Below are 17,495 nucleotides of genomic sequence, written 5' to 3'. Positions count from 1 at the left end.
GGGGTAGGGGGTGGGGGGGACTGAAAAATATGGTTACTTTAGAAAAGCATTCTCATGAATTATTCACTATGTAAAAGAAGGAAATTAGATTTTGATTGCTTGTGACCACCCCACTCCTGATTGTTTTTAAGTAAAGCAACACCATTTAGATCTGGATAAATTTAGAGCTTATAATATAGTTCAGGAACTGGATGAATTTTCTCAGTATGGGGAGCACAGTTTGGATTGGTGCCTTTTTTTTTTTTTTTTTTTTTTTTTGCCGTACACGGACCTCATACTGTTGTGGCCTCTCCCGTTGAGGAGCACAGGCTCCAGACGCACAGGCTCAGCGGCCATGGCTCACGGGCCCAGCCGCTCCGTGGCATGTGGGATCTTCCTGGACCGGGGCACGAACCCGTGTTCCCTGCATCGGCAAGTGAACTCTCAACCACTGTGCCACCAGGGAAGCCCGGAGCCTAATTTTTAAGAGGTCTGTGGAAATCCACACTATGCTCTCATTTAGGGGATGGAATGAGTGAGGTTAAATGATCATTTATTAATTAAATCTGCTGTCCAGATTCCTGGTGGATAATTGAATTTACTGTTTGTTTTTCATTCTTACAAAACATTTGAAATGAGAAAGCTGGGGTACTTTACCATTACTTGGCATTTTTTACAGAATTAGAACAAAAAAAATGTTAAAATTTGTATGGAGACACAAAAGACCCTGAATACCCAAAGCAATCTTGAGGGAAAAAAAAGGGAACTGGAGGAGTCAGACTCCCTGACTTTAGACTATACTACAAAGCTACAGTAATCAAGACAATATGGTACTGGCACAAAAACAGAAATATAGATCAATGGAACAGGATCAGAAGCACAGAGATAAACCCATGCACATATGGTCACCTTATCTTTGATAAAGGAGGCAAGAATACACAATGGAGAAAAGACAGCCTCAATAAGTGGTGCTGGAAAACAAAAAGAATGAAATTAGGACACTCCCTAACACCATACACAAAAATAAACTCAAAATGGATTAAAGACTTAAGTGTAAGACCAGACACTATAAAACTCTTAGAGGAAAACATAGGAAGAACACTCTTTGACATAAATCACACCAAGATCTTTTTTGATACACCTCCTAGAGTAATGGCAATAAAAACAAAAATAAACAAATGGGACCTAATGAAACTTAAAAGCTTTTGCACAGTAAAGGAAACTGTAAACAAGACAAAAAGACAAACCTCAGAATGGGAGAGAATATTCGCAAATGAATCAACGGACAAAGGATTAATCTCCAAAATATATAAACAGCTCATGCAGCTCAATATTCAAAATGGAAACAACCCAATCAAAAAATGGGCAGAAGACCTAAATAAACATTTCTCCAAAGAAGACCTTCAGCTGGCCAAGAGGCATGTGAAAAGCTGCTCAACATCACTAATTATTAGAGAAATGCAAATTAAACTATAATGAGGTATCACCTCACACCAGTTAGAATGGGCATCATCAGAAAATCTACAAACAACAAATGCTGGAGAGAGTGAGGAGAAAAGGGAACCCTCTTGCACTGTTGGTGGGAATGTAAATTGATACAGCCACTATGGACAACAGTATGGAGGTTCCTTAAAAAACCAAAAATAGAATTACCATATGACCCAGCAATACCACTACTGGGCATATATCCAGAAAAATACATAATTCAAAAAGACACATGCACCCCAATGTTCAATGCAGCACTATTTACAATCGCCAGGTCATGAAATCAACCTAAATGCCCATCGACAAATGAGTGGATAAAGAAGATATGGTACATATATACAATGGAATATTACTCAGCCATAAAAAGGAATGAAATTGGGTCATTTGTAGAGATGTGGATGGACCTAGAGACTGTCATACAGAGTGAAGTAAGTCAGAAAGAGAAAAACAAATATCATATATTAACACCTATATGTGGAATCTAGAAAAATGGTACAGATAAACCAGTTTGCAAGGCAGAAATAGAGACACAGATGTAGAGAACAAATGTATGGATATCAAGCGGGGAAAGCGGGGTGGGGGGTGGTGGTGGTGGTGGGATGAACTGGGAATTGGGATTGACATATACACACTAATATGTATAAAATAGGTAACTAATAAGAACCTGCTGTATAAAAATAAATAAATAAATATTTTTAAAATGCCATTACTTATTTTGTTTTAATTTCCAGGTAATTCCTGAGACAGTACTGCCCCAAAGAGCCTTTGCAATTACTTAAGAATATACAAGATAATTCTTATGTTCCTCAATTCAAATGAACCACATAATTGCAATTTTAATAGAAACTCCAGAAATGGGAGTCAAAATTTATCCCAAGATAATTACACTGCTGTACTCTACACTGTGATAAATATGTATGAAAATAATAGGAGGAAATTCAATTCACTGAATATTAAACTGTCAAAATAGAAATATTTAAAATATTCTGTAATGGTTAAAAATAAGTTGTACTCTAAGTTCAATGACCATTTGCCAGGAAGAACCAAAGTTGAGAAATTTCTATGAAAAACACGACTCAAAGGAAAAACCGCAGGGTCTGGCAATGAAGGAAATGATCTGATACCATTCCCAATTGGTTATTCCTAAAAATCACTTGTCCTGGGTATCTTTAAAAGGAAGTTTTCTGGACTCAGAGGGTAATAGCACCTTCCTGAAAGCTGCAGCTTCTTTCTCACCTTGAAGAATAATTCTAGAAAGCTCCCAAAATGTGTGATGCATTTGTAGGTACCTGGAAACTTGTCTCCAGTGAAAACTTTGAAGATTACATGAAAGAAGTGGGTAAGGAAATACATTGGCTGGGTTTATAACTTTTTCTCTGGGGAAGAGTGCTTTATGGCTGTTTTTCACTCTGGAAGCACTGGCCAGACATGAAATTCTGCTTTCTATATAGAGGCGATAAAAGTAACATGTGTGAATCATTTGTTTCTAGAAACATTCTAGATGGAAGTCACAACTAATGCTTCCTTAAGGTGAACTAATATGAAAAAGGGTATAAATGGAATTGTTATGTTGTACAGAAATGCCAAGATTTTATTTGATTGATAAACTTGAGTATCTTTGGTTTACTTGACTCTCTGTCTCTTTTTATTGATTCCTTTTGCATATAAAATAAGCAATAACTTGGAAATAAAACTGTATTTCCTAGCATGCAATAATTTCCATTTGAAACTGAAAGCACTGCATTTCTCATCTTAATGTAATTTTTTGAGTAATGTATGTTAGCCAATTGTTTTAAGGTCAATCCATTAAAATGTGTGGTTGTTTTATGGGAGAAAAAGTCTCAATTTCAGAAAATATGTTCCTTAAAAGTCTTAAATATTTGTTTGATTTAAAATTATATGGGATGCCATAGAATTATTGATAATAGAGGCTTTCAGGTTTTTAGGTTCTGGTAACATTGCCTGTGTGTTCCCCAGATAATTACAAAGTTAAAGCAAAGGAGTAGAGAGGCAGTATTTCACTCAGGTAGCCACGGCCATGCATTATCAAGTTGTATCCAGGGGTTGCAAATTGGGGAGGGATTTTTTTTTCACAATATCTTTATTAGAGGTTATGATTGAATCCCTAAATCTCAAGACTTAACCTTCTTCTAAATCTTATAGTATATTTTTTGCTTGTGTATAACTACTGTTTTCCTTGTTTGCAGACAAGAGGGAAATCAGGGACTTCAACATGAGTGAAACCTAGCTTTGTAGAATATCAACTGGTTGTAATTCAATAAACTAATTAATATGCACTGATACAGATATGTCTGTATTTGAGGCTATTTACTATTTTTAGAAACATTTTACACTTTTAATATTTATATTTAAATTCTTATACCACTGTGTTTTAAAATGATAAGGTATTGATGATAATGAAAGATAATAAAATACCTCCTGAAATTAGCTTCTCTAGTTGATTACCTTCAGTCAGCAGGTATTGTTTTCAACCATCAAATGAGGACAGAATCAAGCCAGTGGAGAGAATGATTTTCATAAGCTTGGCCAGTCTGGAACCACACCGGGTGTTGCATCCATTCACTATGTTGACTCACTCCATGTATTTGAGGTTATTATATTTTGTAACAGAGACAGGACTTGCTGAAACAGCATATTATCTTCCCACTCGTTGCTGCTTTCGGACGGGGAGCTAAATCAGAGCTTCGGTATTGCTTGTTTTGTACGATATTTGCCTCCCTGATCCCCACTATTCCTAAATTTTGGTATCTATAAGTAGTCAAAAAAGTATTGTAGATTTATGCACATGCATTTAAAAAATACAACACATCTATAGCAGTCGTAAATTATAATTTATGCAGCGACAGTAAGTTACTGCTTGCTGTCTACATTAGGTTGTAAATTGTTCGTCCCATAACTGCCACACATCCCAAAAAATACACTCCTCTTTTTCAAAAAGAGGATTTTGCCACTTAAGTGATTGGGAATCAAAGTATTAATTTCTGAACTTACTAAAATAGTGATTTCTTAAACTTTGAAGTTTTCACAATTGATGCCTAAGCCCTCTTTAGCACCTTCTATAGTTTATTGGGAACATCACCATTCTAAAATGTTATGCATGCAGGAAACATTTTGACTTTTGGAAAAATTAATCGAAATCTTCATTTCATGGTGGAGTAATTTGGAAAAGCCAAGAAAACTAGACTTGACAGCAAGTGCCATGAAATGTGAATTTTGGACACCCAAACAGATTAATTTTTTTTTTTTTTTTTTCTTTGCGATACATGGGCCTCTCACTGTTGTGGCCTCTCCCGTTGCGGAGCACAGGCTCCGGACGCGCAGGCTCAGCGGCCATGGCTCACGGGCCTAGCCGCTCCGCGGCATGTGGGATCTTCCCGGACCGGTGCACAAACCCGCGTCCCCTGCATCGGCAGGCGGACTCTCAACCACTGCGCCACCAAGGAAGCCCCCAAACAGATTAATTTTTAATCGAGTAACTGTATAGTGGTCCCCCAAATCCTATTGTCTTTGACTATGGATTAGATCACTTTTGTTATCTAAGAAGGAAAGGTAGAGATTCCCAAGTGTTTCATGAACTGAGTAAAATGAGAGTGGCTGCCCTCATGGTTAAGATGGCCAGTTATTTCGAGAGTGCAGTGACTTTTAAAATATGTATGTCTCACAAGACTTAATCTTTGTACATATTCTTGTGGAAAATTAATAATGGGTCTCCTAAAGACTTGTATCTGAAACCCGGAAGTGGAAATTTAAAGAACAGACTTACATCTAATTGTGCCTCAGGCATTCTTTAAGTATTAGCCTACTTTACTTATCTGCAGGAGATGTTTACATAAGACCTTTAAGAAACTCACTGGAGTCTTTCACATTTTATGCACACGTGCACCCACCTACACACACACACACACACACACACACACACACACACACACACACACACACTACTGCTCTTTCTTAAATAAAGATGTGAGAGAAAATTGTAAACTTGACATTTTTCTTTTCCCAACTATAGGAGTGGGCTTTGCTACCAGGAAAGTGGCTGGCATGGCCAAACCCAATGTGATCATCAGTGTGAATGGGGATGTGATCACCATTAAATCAGAAAGTACCTTTAAAAATACTGAGATTTCCTTCAAATTGAGCCAGGAATTTGAGGAAGTCACTGCAGATGACAGGAAAGTCAAGGTGAGAAATAGGGAATTGGAGCAGAGTAAACGCTGGTTTCTAAATGACCGCTGCCTACAAGAAGCCATTTTGTAAAAGGAGGAAACCCATTCCACCGTAAGCCAAAGATCCCTGACTCCTAGATCTGAACTACGTTGCCTTCAATATTTAGCTGGTGAATTTTCTCCCTTTCTATAAAATGGTCCTTATTAGTTTAAAAAATGATTAACATAATTTATTTGTCATACCATATGTATATATATATAGTATTTGAAGTGAATTAAAATAACATAACAGTGTTAGAGAACGTTTATAAAAGAGTGGGAAAAAAAGGTAAAAATCACCTATGATTCTACTATCTCAACATAAATTTATTATCTATATTCTTTCATAGTATTTTTTCAAGTGCATGTTTGTATAATATTCTGATCATAATATACATATAATTTTGTACGTTGTTTTTGGCACTCATTGTTTCCTTGTTGCAACATTTTCTTGTAATTTAAAATTACTAATTACCTCAAAATATTCCTGCAAATAAAAGTGCTCTATTTTTAAATTTTATTTTCCTCCATCATTATAGTCACTTTTTTATTATGCCCGCAGAGCACCGTAATCTTAGATGAAGGTGCCCTGGTGCAGGTGCAGAAGTGGGATGGAAAATCAACCACCATAAAGAGAAAACGAGTGGATGACAAACTGGTGGTGGTGAGTATCTTCTGGCTACTTAATTCTAGATTCTACTGCTAGGTCATCCCATAATCGTTATTCTACCTAGAGAAACAGATAATTGTCCTTGTAGAACAAAAGGTTACTCTATTGGGATTATGGTTTCACTCTGGCAATTATCCTTCATACTTTTAAGCTCAGTGTAGGTATACTGTCCCCCAGGAAGCATTCCCTCATCCCTCTCAATATGAACCATATTGTATTGTGCATTTCTAATTATGTTTCTCACTCACCACATAGATTGTAAGATTCCTTGAGGGCAAGACTTATATCTTCTTGATCTTTATATTTCCCTAGCTTATTACAATATCAGGTATATAATAAGAGCCCAGAGCAAATATCTTTTGATGAATATTGTTTCCTTCCCAACATTGAAGGAGACAATAAACAAAATATAAGTGGTTTAGTCCCAGGGATTTACCAATAATTTTTTTTGTGCCTAGGAATGTATCATGAATTGTGTCACTGCTACCAGAGTTTATGAGAAAGCATAAGCCAAAGGATATTGAGCTGGACTGAAGTTTGCATCAAACTCTATGACATTCTGTTGGGTGTGTTGTCCAAACATATATTATTTCCCACTAATTAGCAATCAACTAATTTTCCCCCAGACTGATTTTATTCGATATGGTTGTGTTGGTTAAATAAAACTTTTTAGATTTATAAGGCTGTGTAATGATTTATTCATTGTGCTAGATAATTTCTTACTTATAATTTAGTGAAGGAAATAGAAAATTGTATTATTGCTTTGTTTCTAGTACATGATTTTTAAAATAATAATCCAAGATGAAAAAAAATAGTGAACTTTCCATTGTCTTAGGAAGAAAATGATAAATATGTGCTATTACTGAATATGAAGTCCTTCTTTAACATAACTACAGTCAAGTAATAATTTCTCAGAGACCTAAGGTAGTTTTAAATGTAGTGAAATTGTCCACAGTCAGCTGGCCCAAGTACTGTCATTTCACATATATCTGTCCTAGAGCATTAAGACAGAGACAAGTGTAGTAGCAATGCAGAGGGTAGAAAAAGATTTCTAGGCTATAAGTTTTAATCTGAAAAATTATTAGTAAACCAAGCTATCCCTGGAATCTCTCAAGAATTAAGTCCAAATAATCCCATAATGTTTATTCCATAAAAAAAGTGACAGGCTTGTAATGATGCAAATGTTCCTGTAGTCATTTCCAAATTTTTCTTTTATTCTTATCAGTGGAACTTTTTATTCAAGTAAGATATTGACTATGTTCTGGAACTTTCTATTCAAATAAAATCTCCATGGAATTCCAATATATAAAACAAACAAAAATGATAATAAAGCCTCCCAGGTAGGGGTGTGTGTTCATTTGTGTGTGTGTGTGTGTGTGAGTGTGGGTGGGTGTGTGTGAGATTTGTTTCTTCTGTACTTTGTGGAACTTCAAAGCACCTCTACAGATCATTGGAGTTCCATGTACACAGACTGAAATTTCCAAACCACATACTTACCTTTTATAGTAAGCCAAAATCTTTTAAAGTGTGTCCTGTAGTTGATATAATTCTGTTTGTGATGCTTCCTTTAAAAGTAAGTTTATTATTTTCTGAATACCTATCGTATGTGTAATACCAAGATACGGAGAAACCAGAAGAGGTAAATTAAGTTCCTGATTACAATTATTTACTTCCTTTTCAAAAACATAGAGTTAGACTCTCACTTTGGCTTTACTCAAGAATTGGAGAATTCAAAAAGAGAAGATTTGTAGGAACTGATTAGGAAAATTCTTGGTAAACCAATATTTATTAAGCACTTACTATGGTCCATGCATTTTGCATGTTCTACTTAATTTATTATCAAAATAATCCTATGATGAGGATTTGGTATTGCTGTTTACAGATGAGAAAACTGAGTTCAAAGTTTAAGTCTATAAAACTAAGTAGGGAATAGACATAGGAATTTGATATTCAAGAGGGTGATCCTGGCTGGGATATAGATCTAGGAGCCATCAATATCCAATATTCATAAATGGTGATGAGATCATTCAAGGAGAAAGGAAAGTTAGAAAGAAGAAAATAGTTGAAGACGTCCAAGAGGATGTCCCAGGCACCTCAACGCAATATGTTCCACACTAAACTTTCACTTCCCCCTTCCATCCACTCCTAATAACTAAATTTATTCTACTTTCCATATCTCAGTGATTATCAGGATGTATTGTCTAATTGCCTATTCCACAAATCTTAAAATCATCCTCCAATATGGCTTCTTCCTCACTTTACAACATTTATGTTGTTTAAAAAATCATGTTGAGTCAAGGCCTTTGCTGATGCCGGGGACACCACCTACCACAGGCCACACCCAAAGGCCAGCGTCAGAACACAGCTTTGAAGGTTATAGAAAACTCCCAGGAGACAAAAGAAGGAAGAAAGTATCCCAGGATCTGAAAAGAGGAAGCTTTGTATCTGCAGCCACAGCTTTGGGCAATTGGACACCCTCCTCCCTAACCTTCCATCAAAGCACTAGCAGAGCAAGGAGGATGGGCTGCTGAATGGGGAGAAGCAGGGCTGTTGCAGGCACAGGAACTGGGTGACAAGAATGTCAGCAGCAAAGCAGTGAGGAAGGCATGGTAGCTCCTTGACAGTGATGGAACATCCTACACAGATTGGGAGCGGGGATGTAACAATGTGGTGGCCCTGGATTTCCACTTCGGGGTGAACTGCTTTGGACTCAGAGGGAGTGCTGAGCAGGGCAAGGTGGGAGGTGCAGAGCAGTCTGAGCTTCTGTCTGGCAGGGACCCAAGAGCTTCATAGGGCAAATGAGTCGGGGGCAGGGTGAAGCACGGGCTAGTCCCAAGGTGCTCTCGTGGATGGCTCCCTGGAATGCTGCTATCGCACTGCCTGTGCAGCCTTCTCACGTGTACAGGGCCTCCTTCTTGGCATTCCTCTGCAGGTTGAGTAAACCAGCCCTGTTGTAGATCGTGCAGCGTATGTTATAGTTCTGATCTGGGTTCTGTAACCCTTGCAATGTACATTTGGAAGGAAATGGAAAGTGTGCCTTCAAACTGCATTTCCTTTTTTATTTTTAATGTTTTTTTTTATTGTAGTAAAAGTCATATAATATAAAACATACTATTTTAACCACATTTAACTGTACAACTCAGTGACACTAAGTACATTCACATTGTCCCCCCAACTCTCACCATCATCCGTCTCCCAAATTTTCCACCTTCCTAAACTGAAACTCTGTCCCCATTAAACACTATCTCCCCATTCCCCCTTTCCACCCCCTCACCACATCCCCTTGCCCCTGGCATCTACCAATGTACTTTCTGATTCTATGAATTTGACTATTCTAGGTACCTCATATAAGTGGAATCAAACAGTATTTGTCTGCACCTACTGTATATTGGAATGCATTTTTGAGCAGCTTGGATAAAACCCCAGAGGCCTGGAGCTACAGGAAAACTGGGTTAGCCCAGCTTTCACAAGGACTCTTTGGTCCTACTTTAGTTTCTGTTCCAAATGTGGGAACAAACTTGCTTCTTAAAACCCTTCAGATCACATGGGTTGTGTTGACTGGCATTCATGTCAAAGCCAAAGCCTTAAGCTAATTTGGGACTGACAGGACTCTACTAATTCCTTATATAAATATGGGATCTGCTCTGGCCTTCCAGGTCAGGGTCTTGGGTGGGACACCTGTAACCTTCGTTTGCCTCTGAATTTTCTGGAATAAAGTTGCTTTCTTCTCTCATTTCAAGGTCATAGGAGAGAGAACCAATAAGAAAAGTCATGTCTGGAAGCAATTTGGGTTGGGGGAGGGAAGTCTTGAGACTCGTCCAGACCTTTCCTCTTTGTCCCGACAGGGCAGTAGAGCCACTGCTGCCCACTAGAAGAACAACTGGCTTGCAAAGCATTTCAGACTCATTAAACAGGTAGATGATCAGAATCTGAAATGACTATTGTTCACTAAGGAAATCTTTCAAGAGGGACTGTAGTACCAAGAGAGCTGAATGCCTGCCCCTGAGCCTCTGGTGAGGAGTCGAAGGAATCAAGGCCCCTGTGATTGTGTGAGACCAGAAGCCACACCATGCTTTGCCATGACTGGCAACTGCCATTCATGTTCTTCAATTTCTGCAGCTCCTGCCACTAATTTTCAGCTGGAATTGAAGTTGTCTCTGGGCACTTTGTCCAGCCTCGCTACCACCCACAATGCAAACCAGCACTGAGCGACAAAAGGACAGAAGCCCCAGAGCACCTCCATAAAGACTAGATGGGGGTACTTCCTTGGTGGTGCAGTGGTTAAGAATCCACCTGCCAATGCAGGGGACACGGGTTCGAGCCCTGGTCCAGGAAGATCCCACAGGCTGCAGAGCAACTAAGCCCATGTGCTGCAACTACTGAGCCTGCGCTCTAGAGCCTGCGAGCCACAACTGCAGAGCCCGCATGCCAGAAGTACTGAAGCCTGTGTGCCTAGAGCCCGTGCTCCACAACAAGAGAAGCCACCACAATGAGAAGCCCGCTCACCGCAATGAAGAGTAACCCCCATTCGCTGCAACTAGAGAAAGACCGCGTGCAGCAAAAAAGACCCAACACACCCATAAATAAAATATAAATAAATAAAATAAATTTTTAAAAAAAGACCGGATGGGGCACACTTGCTGCTGCCCTCCACAGAGTACCAACACCCTGTTTGGACTTTTACATGAGAAATAAATTTCCATTTTGTTCAAGCTGCTGTTGCTTGTTACCAACCTGAGTTACTGGACTCCTTAATCAATAGAAATTAATAAGAGGCCAGACGAGAAATTCAGGCCAGGCTTTACTGGGACTCATGATGCAGCACGAGGGAATGAAAACAAGTAACAGATGCTCTTGCTGGCTCCCCGGGGTGGGGGCAGCCAGTTGATCCTTTACGTGGGGTGAGGGTAGGGATGGATCAGTGGGTCGGGCTGGAGTGCAGGGATCATGTGCAGTAGTCTGCTTTTGCTTCCAGCACCTCAGAAGCGGCAGTTGGCAAGTGGGGAGGAGGGTGGGAGAGGGCTGGATTGTGAATTTGGGATTAGCAGATGCAAACTGGTATATATAGAATGGAGAAACAGCAAGGTCCTACTGTATAGCACAGGGAACTATATTCAATATCCTGAGATAAGCCATAATGGAAAAGAATATGGAAAAGAATATATATATGTATACCTGAGTCACTTTGCTGTACACAGCATTAATTAACAAAACACTGTAATTCAACCGTACTTCTATAAAAAGTAAATTAAATTTAAAAAACCATGTTGATTGTATTAACTTAAAAATTTTTAATGCTTGCTTTTCTCATTCCCATCACCAACAGCACTATCATTTTTTTCCTTAATTACTAATAAATCTCCTTCTTTCAGTCTCTGTCCTCTCCTCTCTTTTCCAAGCCCTGTAGACTTCATGAATGATAGTTACACAATGAAAATTTGACCTGAACACTTAATGATTAAAACCCTTACATGGCTCCCATTTCATCCACAGAAGTTCCAATCTCCTTAGCATGGCATGTAAATATGTCTTATGCTTGCCTTTTTTTATCTAACTTTCTAGTTTTATCATTGCTCTTGTTCTCTACACATTCTTTGCTTCAATCATACCAAAAATTATTCATACTCTTTCTTGCCTCTGATATTTTGTTTTTAGGTATTTTTTCGGTGTGTGTGAATTAGTCTGCTCCTTCCTGTCTAAAACTCTCCTCTCACTTCTTTCTAAGCCTTCCCTATACCTTAAATGTGCCTCTGTGCTAATCCTTTAAAAAGTTGTTTCAGGTGCCACTTCTATGTATGTGTATTTGTGAATTTATTTATTTTTCAAAATGTACTATTCAAGTTTAATTCTTATTTTTCTGTTGATGTGGAAGCATAGAGTAAGAAGATTCAGTCCAATGTAAATTTGCTGGATAAGTCAATTTCTTGTTTTCTATATTTTTACCATAAAACCAAGGCTGCAGCAACAAGACATATCTACAATATCAGTTCTCTGATTTTTCCTCCCTGGGACCTCTTTGAAGCTCACATAATTTTTCACTGACATTGCTTCTATCAACATACATGCAGAAGCATACAGGAAATTCTACTCTTAAAGGAAGAGAGACAGGATCAAATGGATACTTCTCAGAAAGAGATCTCAAAGACAAGGACTCTGTCATATTTGCAGCTGTGTCCCCAGACGCTGGCACAGTAAACAAGAGATTCAGAGCTCAGTAAACAATTCTTGAATAAGTGAGTGAACGCTCTTCCCTGTGCTAGGTGTGGTCTGTAACACGGAAAGAGTAACGGCTCATGTTCATGCCCTCAATGTAGTAGAGAAATAGCATGAACATCATCACATCACCTGGGAAAATTGTTCTGATAGTTTCTCCTCCTCCCTCACCCCTCATTCCCCAAATCTAAGAAGAGTTAAACCCTTCCTCCCCTTGACCACAGGAAAAAGGTGTGTGTTCTTACTATAACATGATATTACCACATTCTGATTTCTCATCTTTTCCATCACTAGGTTGACACAGCCTCAGGACACTTATGTATATATCTAACATCTAGCACTGTGCCTACGAATATGGTAATCACTTGATAAATTTTAGTGGAATGAATAAAGACACAATATAGGGGAGGACATGAATTATATGATAAACTATGTGGTATAATCTATGGATTGGAAGGAAGCCAGGGGCAAGCAGAGTAGTCAGTATGTGCTGGAGTAGTCAGGAATGTTTTCAACATAGAGGATGTATTTGAACTGGGTCATGAAAGAGAACCATAAAATTAATTAATTGCTTATTAATAAATTTTACAGTGGAATGACTTGGCAAATACCATCTTACCTAAGTAATAAAAGTTAACATCATCATCAGTAATTGTGAAAATTAACATCATGTGTGTTCTGATATGACACAATGAGAAGAACACAGCATCAATGCTGGAATATTCTTACCAAAAATGTATAACCTCAAATGAATCATGAAGAAACATCACTTTACCCCAACTGAGGATTATTCTATAAAGTAGCCAGACTATATGCTTCAAACATGTCAAAATCATGAAAGACAAGGAAGAGCTTGTCTTTATAAGAGCTTGTCTATATAAAGATATATTTCCATTTGAAGGAGATGAAAGAGACACGACAGTTGAATGCAATGCAAGATCATGGACAGTTTCATGGACCAGAAAGAAAAAAGGAAAAATAAGTCTTTTCTTCTTGTAGCAACAGGAAACACTGTTGGGACAATTGCTAAGGTGTGAGTGGAGTATGGATTTAATAATGATATTGTTATTGGTGTTGATTTCCTGATTTTGATGGATGTTCTGTGGTAACATAGGTAAGGTTTTTATTTGGGGAGTAGTGGGGCAACATTTCTGCAACTTACTCCCAAGTTATTAAAAAAGTATATATATATATATATATATATATATGTAAAGGAAGGCAAATGTGTTAGAATGTTGGTAATTAGAGAATCTGAGAGTTTATGGAAAATATTTGTGCTGTTCTTGCAAATTTTTCTGTAACTTTGAAATGATATAAAAATTAAAAGTAACCATCACCCCAATAGCTGAAACCAGAAATTATGAATGTTAACTACTATATCTATATGAAGATTGACAATAAAAATTTATTGATAAGTAATAAGGAATGTAAAAGAGATGGGGCATCAATTCATGTGAAAATGAAAACCTTCATATATTTTATAAAAACTGTGATTCTGGGAAGATGGTGGAGTATGAAGCACTAGGAATTTGTCTTTCTACCAAGGAAACAATTGGACTAGCAGAATCTCTCTCATGTATTTTGGAACTCAGGAGTCTATCAAAGGCTTACATCTTCCAGGGAAAGATGTTAGAGGGTAAATGTGGTTAAATCCAGTCAATTTTGGCTGTTAGCACAGTATCCACTACCTATCCTCCACACCTCAGCCCCTTTGCTGACAGCTGTGCATATATTACTGGAGGAGCTTGCACATGTATTGCATGAGAGAGGGTGGGCAATGTAGACCCTATCCTCCAAATATCAGGAATGTGCATTCTAATTGCTGATTGCTGCTTCTGATTGCAGAAGTGCAGATAAAGATGTGGCGTCACCTTTGTGTACCTCCTCCCATTGTTGCAAGCCTCCCCCCTCCCACTGAAGTGATTTCCAGGAAATTTAAATGGCCAGCACCTTCTCCTTCCCTTCATTTTTCACTTGTTCCTCTTTGAGGAGCCATAATTAAAGACTAGGACATTCAAAAGCAATTTCATATACAGAGGATATTAGAAAGTCACTGTGCATGCCAAGGGAAAGCCACAGGCTCAGAAAGGACATGAGAAGACCTTAAGTTTATACCTTAACATGATCCCTGGCACAGAGTCAGACTACAGAAATCAGAAAACAAAAGCAAAAAGCAGCAAAGGAGCAGGAGGAGAATCTAATTTCCAGAGTTACCACATTATTAAATTCAAATTTCCAGTTTTCAACAGCAAAACAATCATAAGACATAGAAAGAAACAGGAGAGTTTAGCCCATTCAAAGAAAAAATTAAACCAACAGAAACTGTCCCTGAGAAAGACCTGATGGTGGATTTACTAGTCAAAGACTAAAACAGCTGTCTGAAAGATGCTCTAAGAACTAACTAAAGGAAAATATGGAGAAAGCAAGAAAACAGTGTATGAACAAAATGGAAATATCAGTAGATAGAAAACCAAAAAAGAAGCCAAAAGGAAATTCGGGAATTGAAAAGAACAACTGAAATGAAAATTTCACTAGAGGTACTCAAAGGCAGATTTGAACAAGAAGAAAGAACAAGTGAACTTGAAGGTAGGACAATGGAAATTATCAAATGACAAACAGAAAGAAGAAAAGACTGAAGAAAAGTTATCAGAACCTAAGGAACATGAGAGGCACCATCAAAAGGACCAACATATGCATTGTGGGAGTCCCAAAAGGACAAGAGAGAGACCAAGAGGCAAAGAGAATATTTGAAGAAATAATGTCTAAAATTTTCCCAAATTTGATAAAAAACATGAATGTTTATATCCAAGAAACTCCACAAACTCCAAGTAGGCTGAACCCAAAGAGACCCACCCTGAAACAATGAAAGACAATCTCTCAAAAGACAAAGACAAAGAGAAAACCTTGAAAGTAGCAAGAGAGAAGTGACTCATTCCATACAAGTGATCCTTAATAAGATTGCCCAAAGATTTCTTATCAGAATATTTGGAGGCCAGAAGGTAATGAGCTGATATATTCAAATTGCTAAAAGAAAATATGGTCAACCAAGGATCTTGTATCCAGTAAAACTTTCCTTCAAAAATGAGGGAGAAATTAAGATATTTCCAAATTAAACAAAAGATGAGGAGTTACCACTATACCTGCTCTACAAGAAATGCTAAAGAGAGTCCTACAAGTTGAAATAAAATGACACGAGCAGTATCTCAAGTGGAATTTATTCATGGAATGCAAGGATGATTCAACAGATGAAAATTGGTCAGTGTAATATACTACATTAACAGAATGAAGGGAGAAAAAAACCACACAATCATCTCAGTTGATGCAGAGAAAGCATTTGACAAAACTCAACATTCTTCCATGTAGAAACATTCAATAAACTAGACGTAGGAGGAAAATTCTTCAACATAAAAGAAGCCATATATGAGAAACCTCAGTGAACATTATACTCAATAGTGAAACCTGAAAGTTTTTTCTTTATGATAATGAGCAAGGCAAATGTGTCCACCCTTGCCACTTCTATTCAATGTAGTAATGGAAGTACTATTCAGAGTGATTAGACAAGACAAAGAAATAAAAGGCATCCAAATTGGAAAGAAAGAAATAAAATTATTTCTATTTACAGAAGTATGATCTTATATGAAAAAAGGTCCCCCTACAAAAAATTGTTAGAACCAATAAATAATTCAGCAAAGTAGCAAGATACAAAGTCAACACACAAAAATCAGTTGCATTTCTATACATTAACAATGAACAATTTAAAAAGTTAATTAAGAAAACAGTTCCATTTACAATAGCATCAAGAAGAGTAAAATACTTAAGAATTAACCAAGAAAGTGGAAGATTTGTGCAATGAAAACTATAAAAGAAATTTTTAAAAGACATAAATAAATGGAAAGACATCCCATATTCATAGATTGGAAGATGTCAATAATATTCAAAGCGATCTACAGATTTAATGGAATCCCTATCAAAAGTCCAATGATGTTTCTTGCAGAAATAGGAAAGCCCATTCTAAAATTCATATGGAATATCAAGGGACTCTGAAGAGCCAAAACAATCCTGAGAAAGAAGAACTGTGGGACTCGAGGGACATTGTTCCAGCTAATGATTAAGAACTCTCCAGACAATAGGGGCTTCTTAGACAATGGGTGAATTTCCAGGATGTCCGGCCCCCTTCCGAGAAGGAGGGAGATAACAAAATGTAAAAAAGGTGTCTGTCAAAGACCAATCAGACAGCTGGGGAGAAGGAGGGAGATAACAAAATGTAAAAAAGGTGTCTGTCAAAGACCAATCAGGCAGCTGGGGACAAGTTCCCTCGCTGGTCCGAGCCTAAGCCGGGACCAATCAGCAGGAGAACACAACCAAATCTATAATTTACATACGGGGAAGTGGGAACCTATAAAACTGACATATTCGCGCCCAAAAGGGTTCCTTCTTCGACCTCCTGCGTGAGGACCAAGGAACCCCGGTGCACCGGCCTTCAATAAACCTCTTGCGTTTTGCATCGACTTCCGACTCTTGTTGTTTCCTGGGCGAGTCGAAACTCCTAGGAGACCGCGCAGGTCTAACAGAACAAATTTGGAGAACTCACATTTCCCGATTTCAAATCTTACTACAAAGCTACTATAATCAAAACAGTGTGCTACTGGTATAAACTCTGACCTATAGACAATTGGAATAGAATAGAGAGTGTAAAAATAAACTCCTGCATATATAGTCAAATGATTTTTGACAAGTGCACCAAGACCATTCAATGGATAAAATGCAGGCTTTTCAACAAATAGTGCTGGGAAAACTGGGTATCCACATGCAAAAGAATGAAGCTGAAGCCTTGTTTAACACCATATGTAAAAGTTAACTCAAATGGATCCATGACTCAAATGTAAGAACTAAATCTTAAAACTCTTAGAAAAAAATGTAAG

At 37.8% G+C, this 17,495-nt stretch overlaps 1 protein-coding gene across 1 annotated transcript; it reads left to right on the top strand.

Moving 5' to 3' along the window:
• The first annotated feature begins 2,710 nt into the window (after positions 1-2,710).
• LOC115843315 (fatty acid-binding protein, adipocyte) lies at positions 2,711-7,035 on the top strand. Its single transcript, XM_030839200.3, has 4 exons — positions 2,711-2,803; positions 5,495-5,667; positions 6,253-6,354; positions 6,819-7,035. Exons 1-4 carry the CDS (start codon positions 2,731-2,733, stop codon positions 6,867-6,869), a joined length of 399 nt encoding a protein of 132 aa, XP_030695060.1. The 5' UTR covers positions 2,711-2,730; the 3' UTR covers positions 6,870-7,035.
• Positions 7,036-17,495: the final 10,460 nt, after the last annotated feature.

The sequence above is a fragment of the Globicephala melas genome, chromosome 17 (genome assembly GCF_963455315.2).
Source record: "Globicephala melas chromosome 17, mGloMel1.2, whole genome shotgun sequence".
In the NCBI taxonomy this organism is placed as follows: Eukaryota; Metazoa; Chordata; class Mammalia; order Artiodactyla; family Delphinidae; genus Globicephala; species Globicephala melas.
This window is presented reverse-complemented; position numbering and strand designations above follow the sequence as displayed.

What these genes read in the sequence shown, in the direction of transcription:
- LOC115843315 (XM_030839200.3), top strand. Translation starts at nt 2,731, where the DNA reads ATGTGTGATGCATTTGTAGGTACCTGGAAACTTGTCTCCAGTGAAAAC. An exon ending in CAGATGACAGGAAAGTCAAG is followed by an intron (nt 5,668 to 6,252) that starts GTGAGAAATAGG and finishes TTATGCCCGCAG; the next exon opens with AGCACCGTAATCTTAGATGA. An exon ending in TGGATGACAAACTGGTGGTG is followed by an intron (nt 6,355 to 6,818) that starts GTGAGTATCTTC and finishes TTTTGTGCCTAG; the next exon opens with GAATGTATCATGAATTGTGT.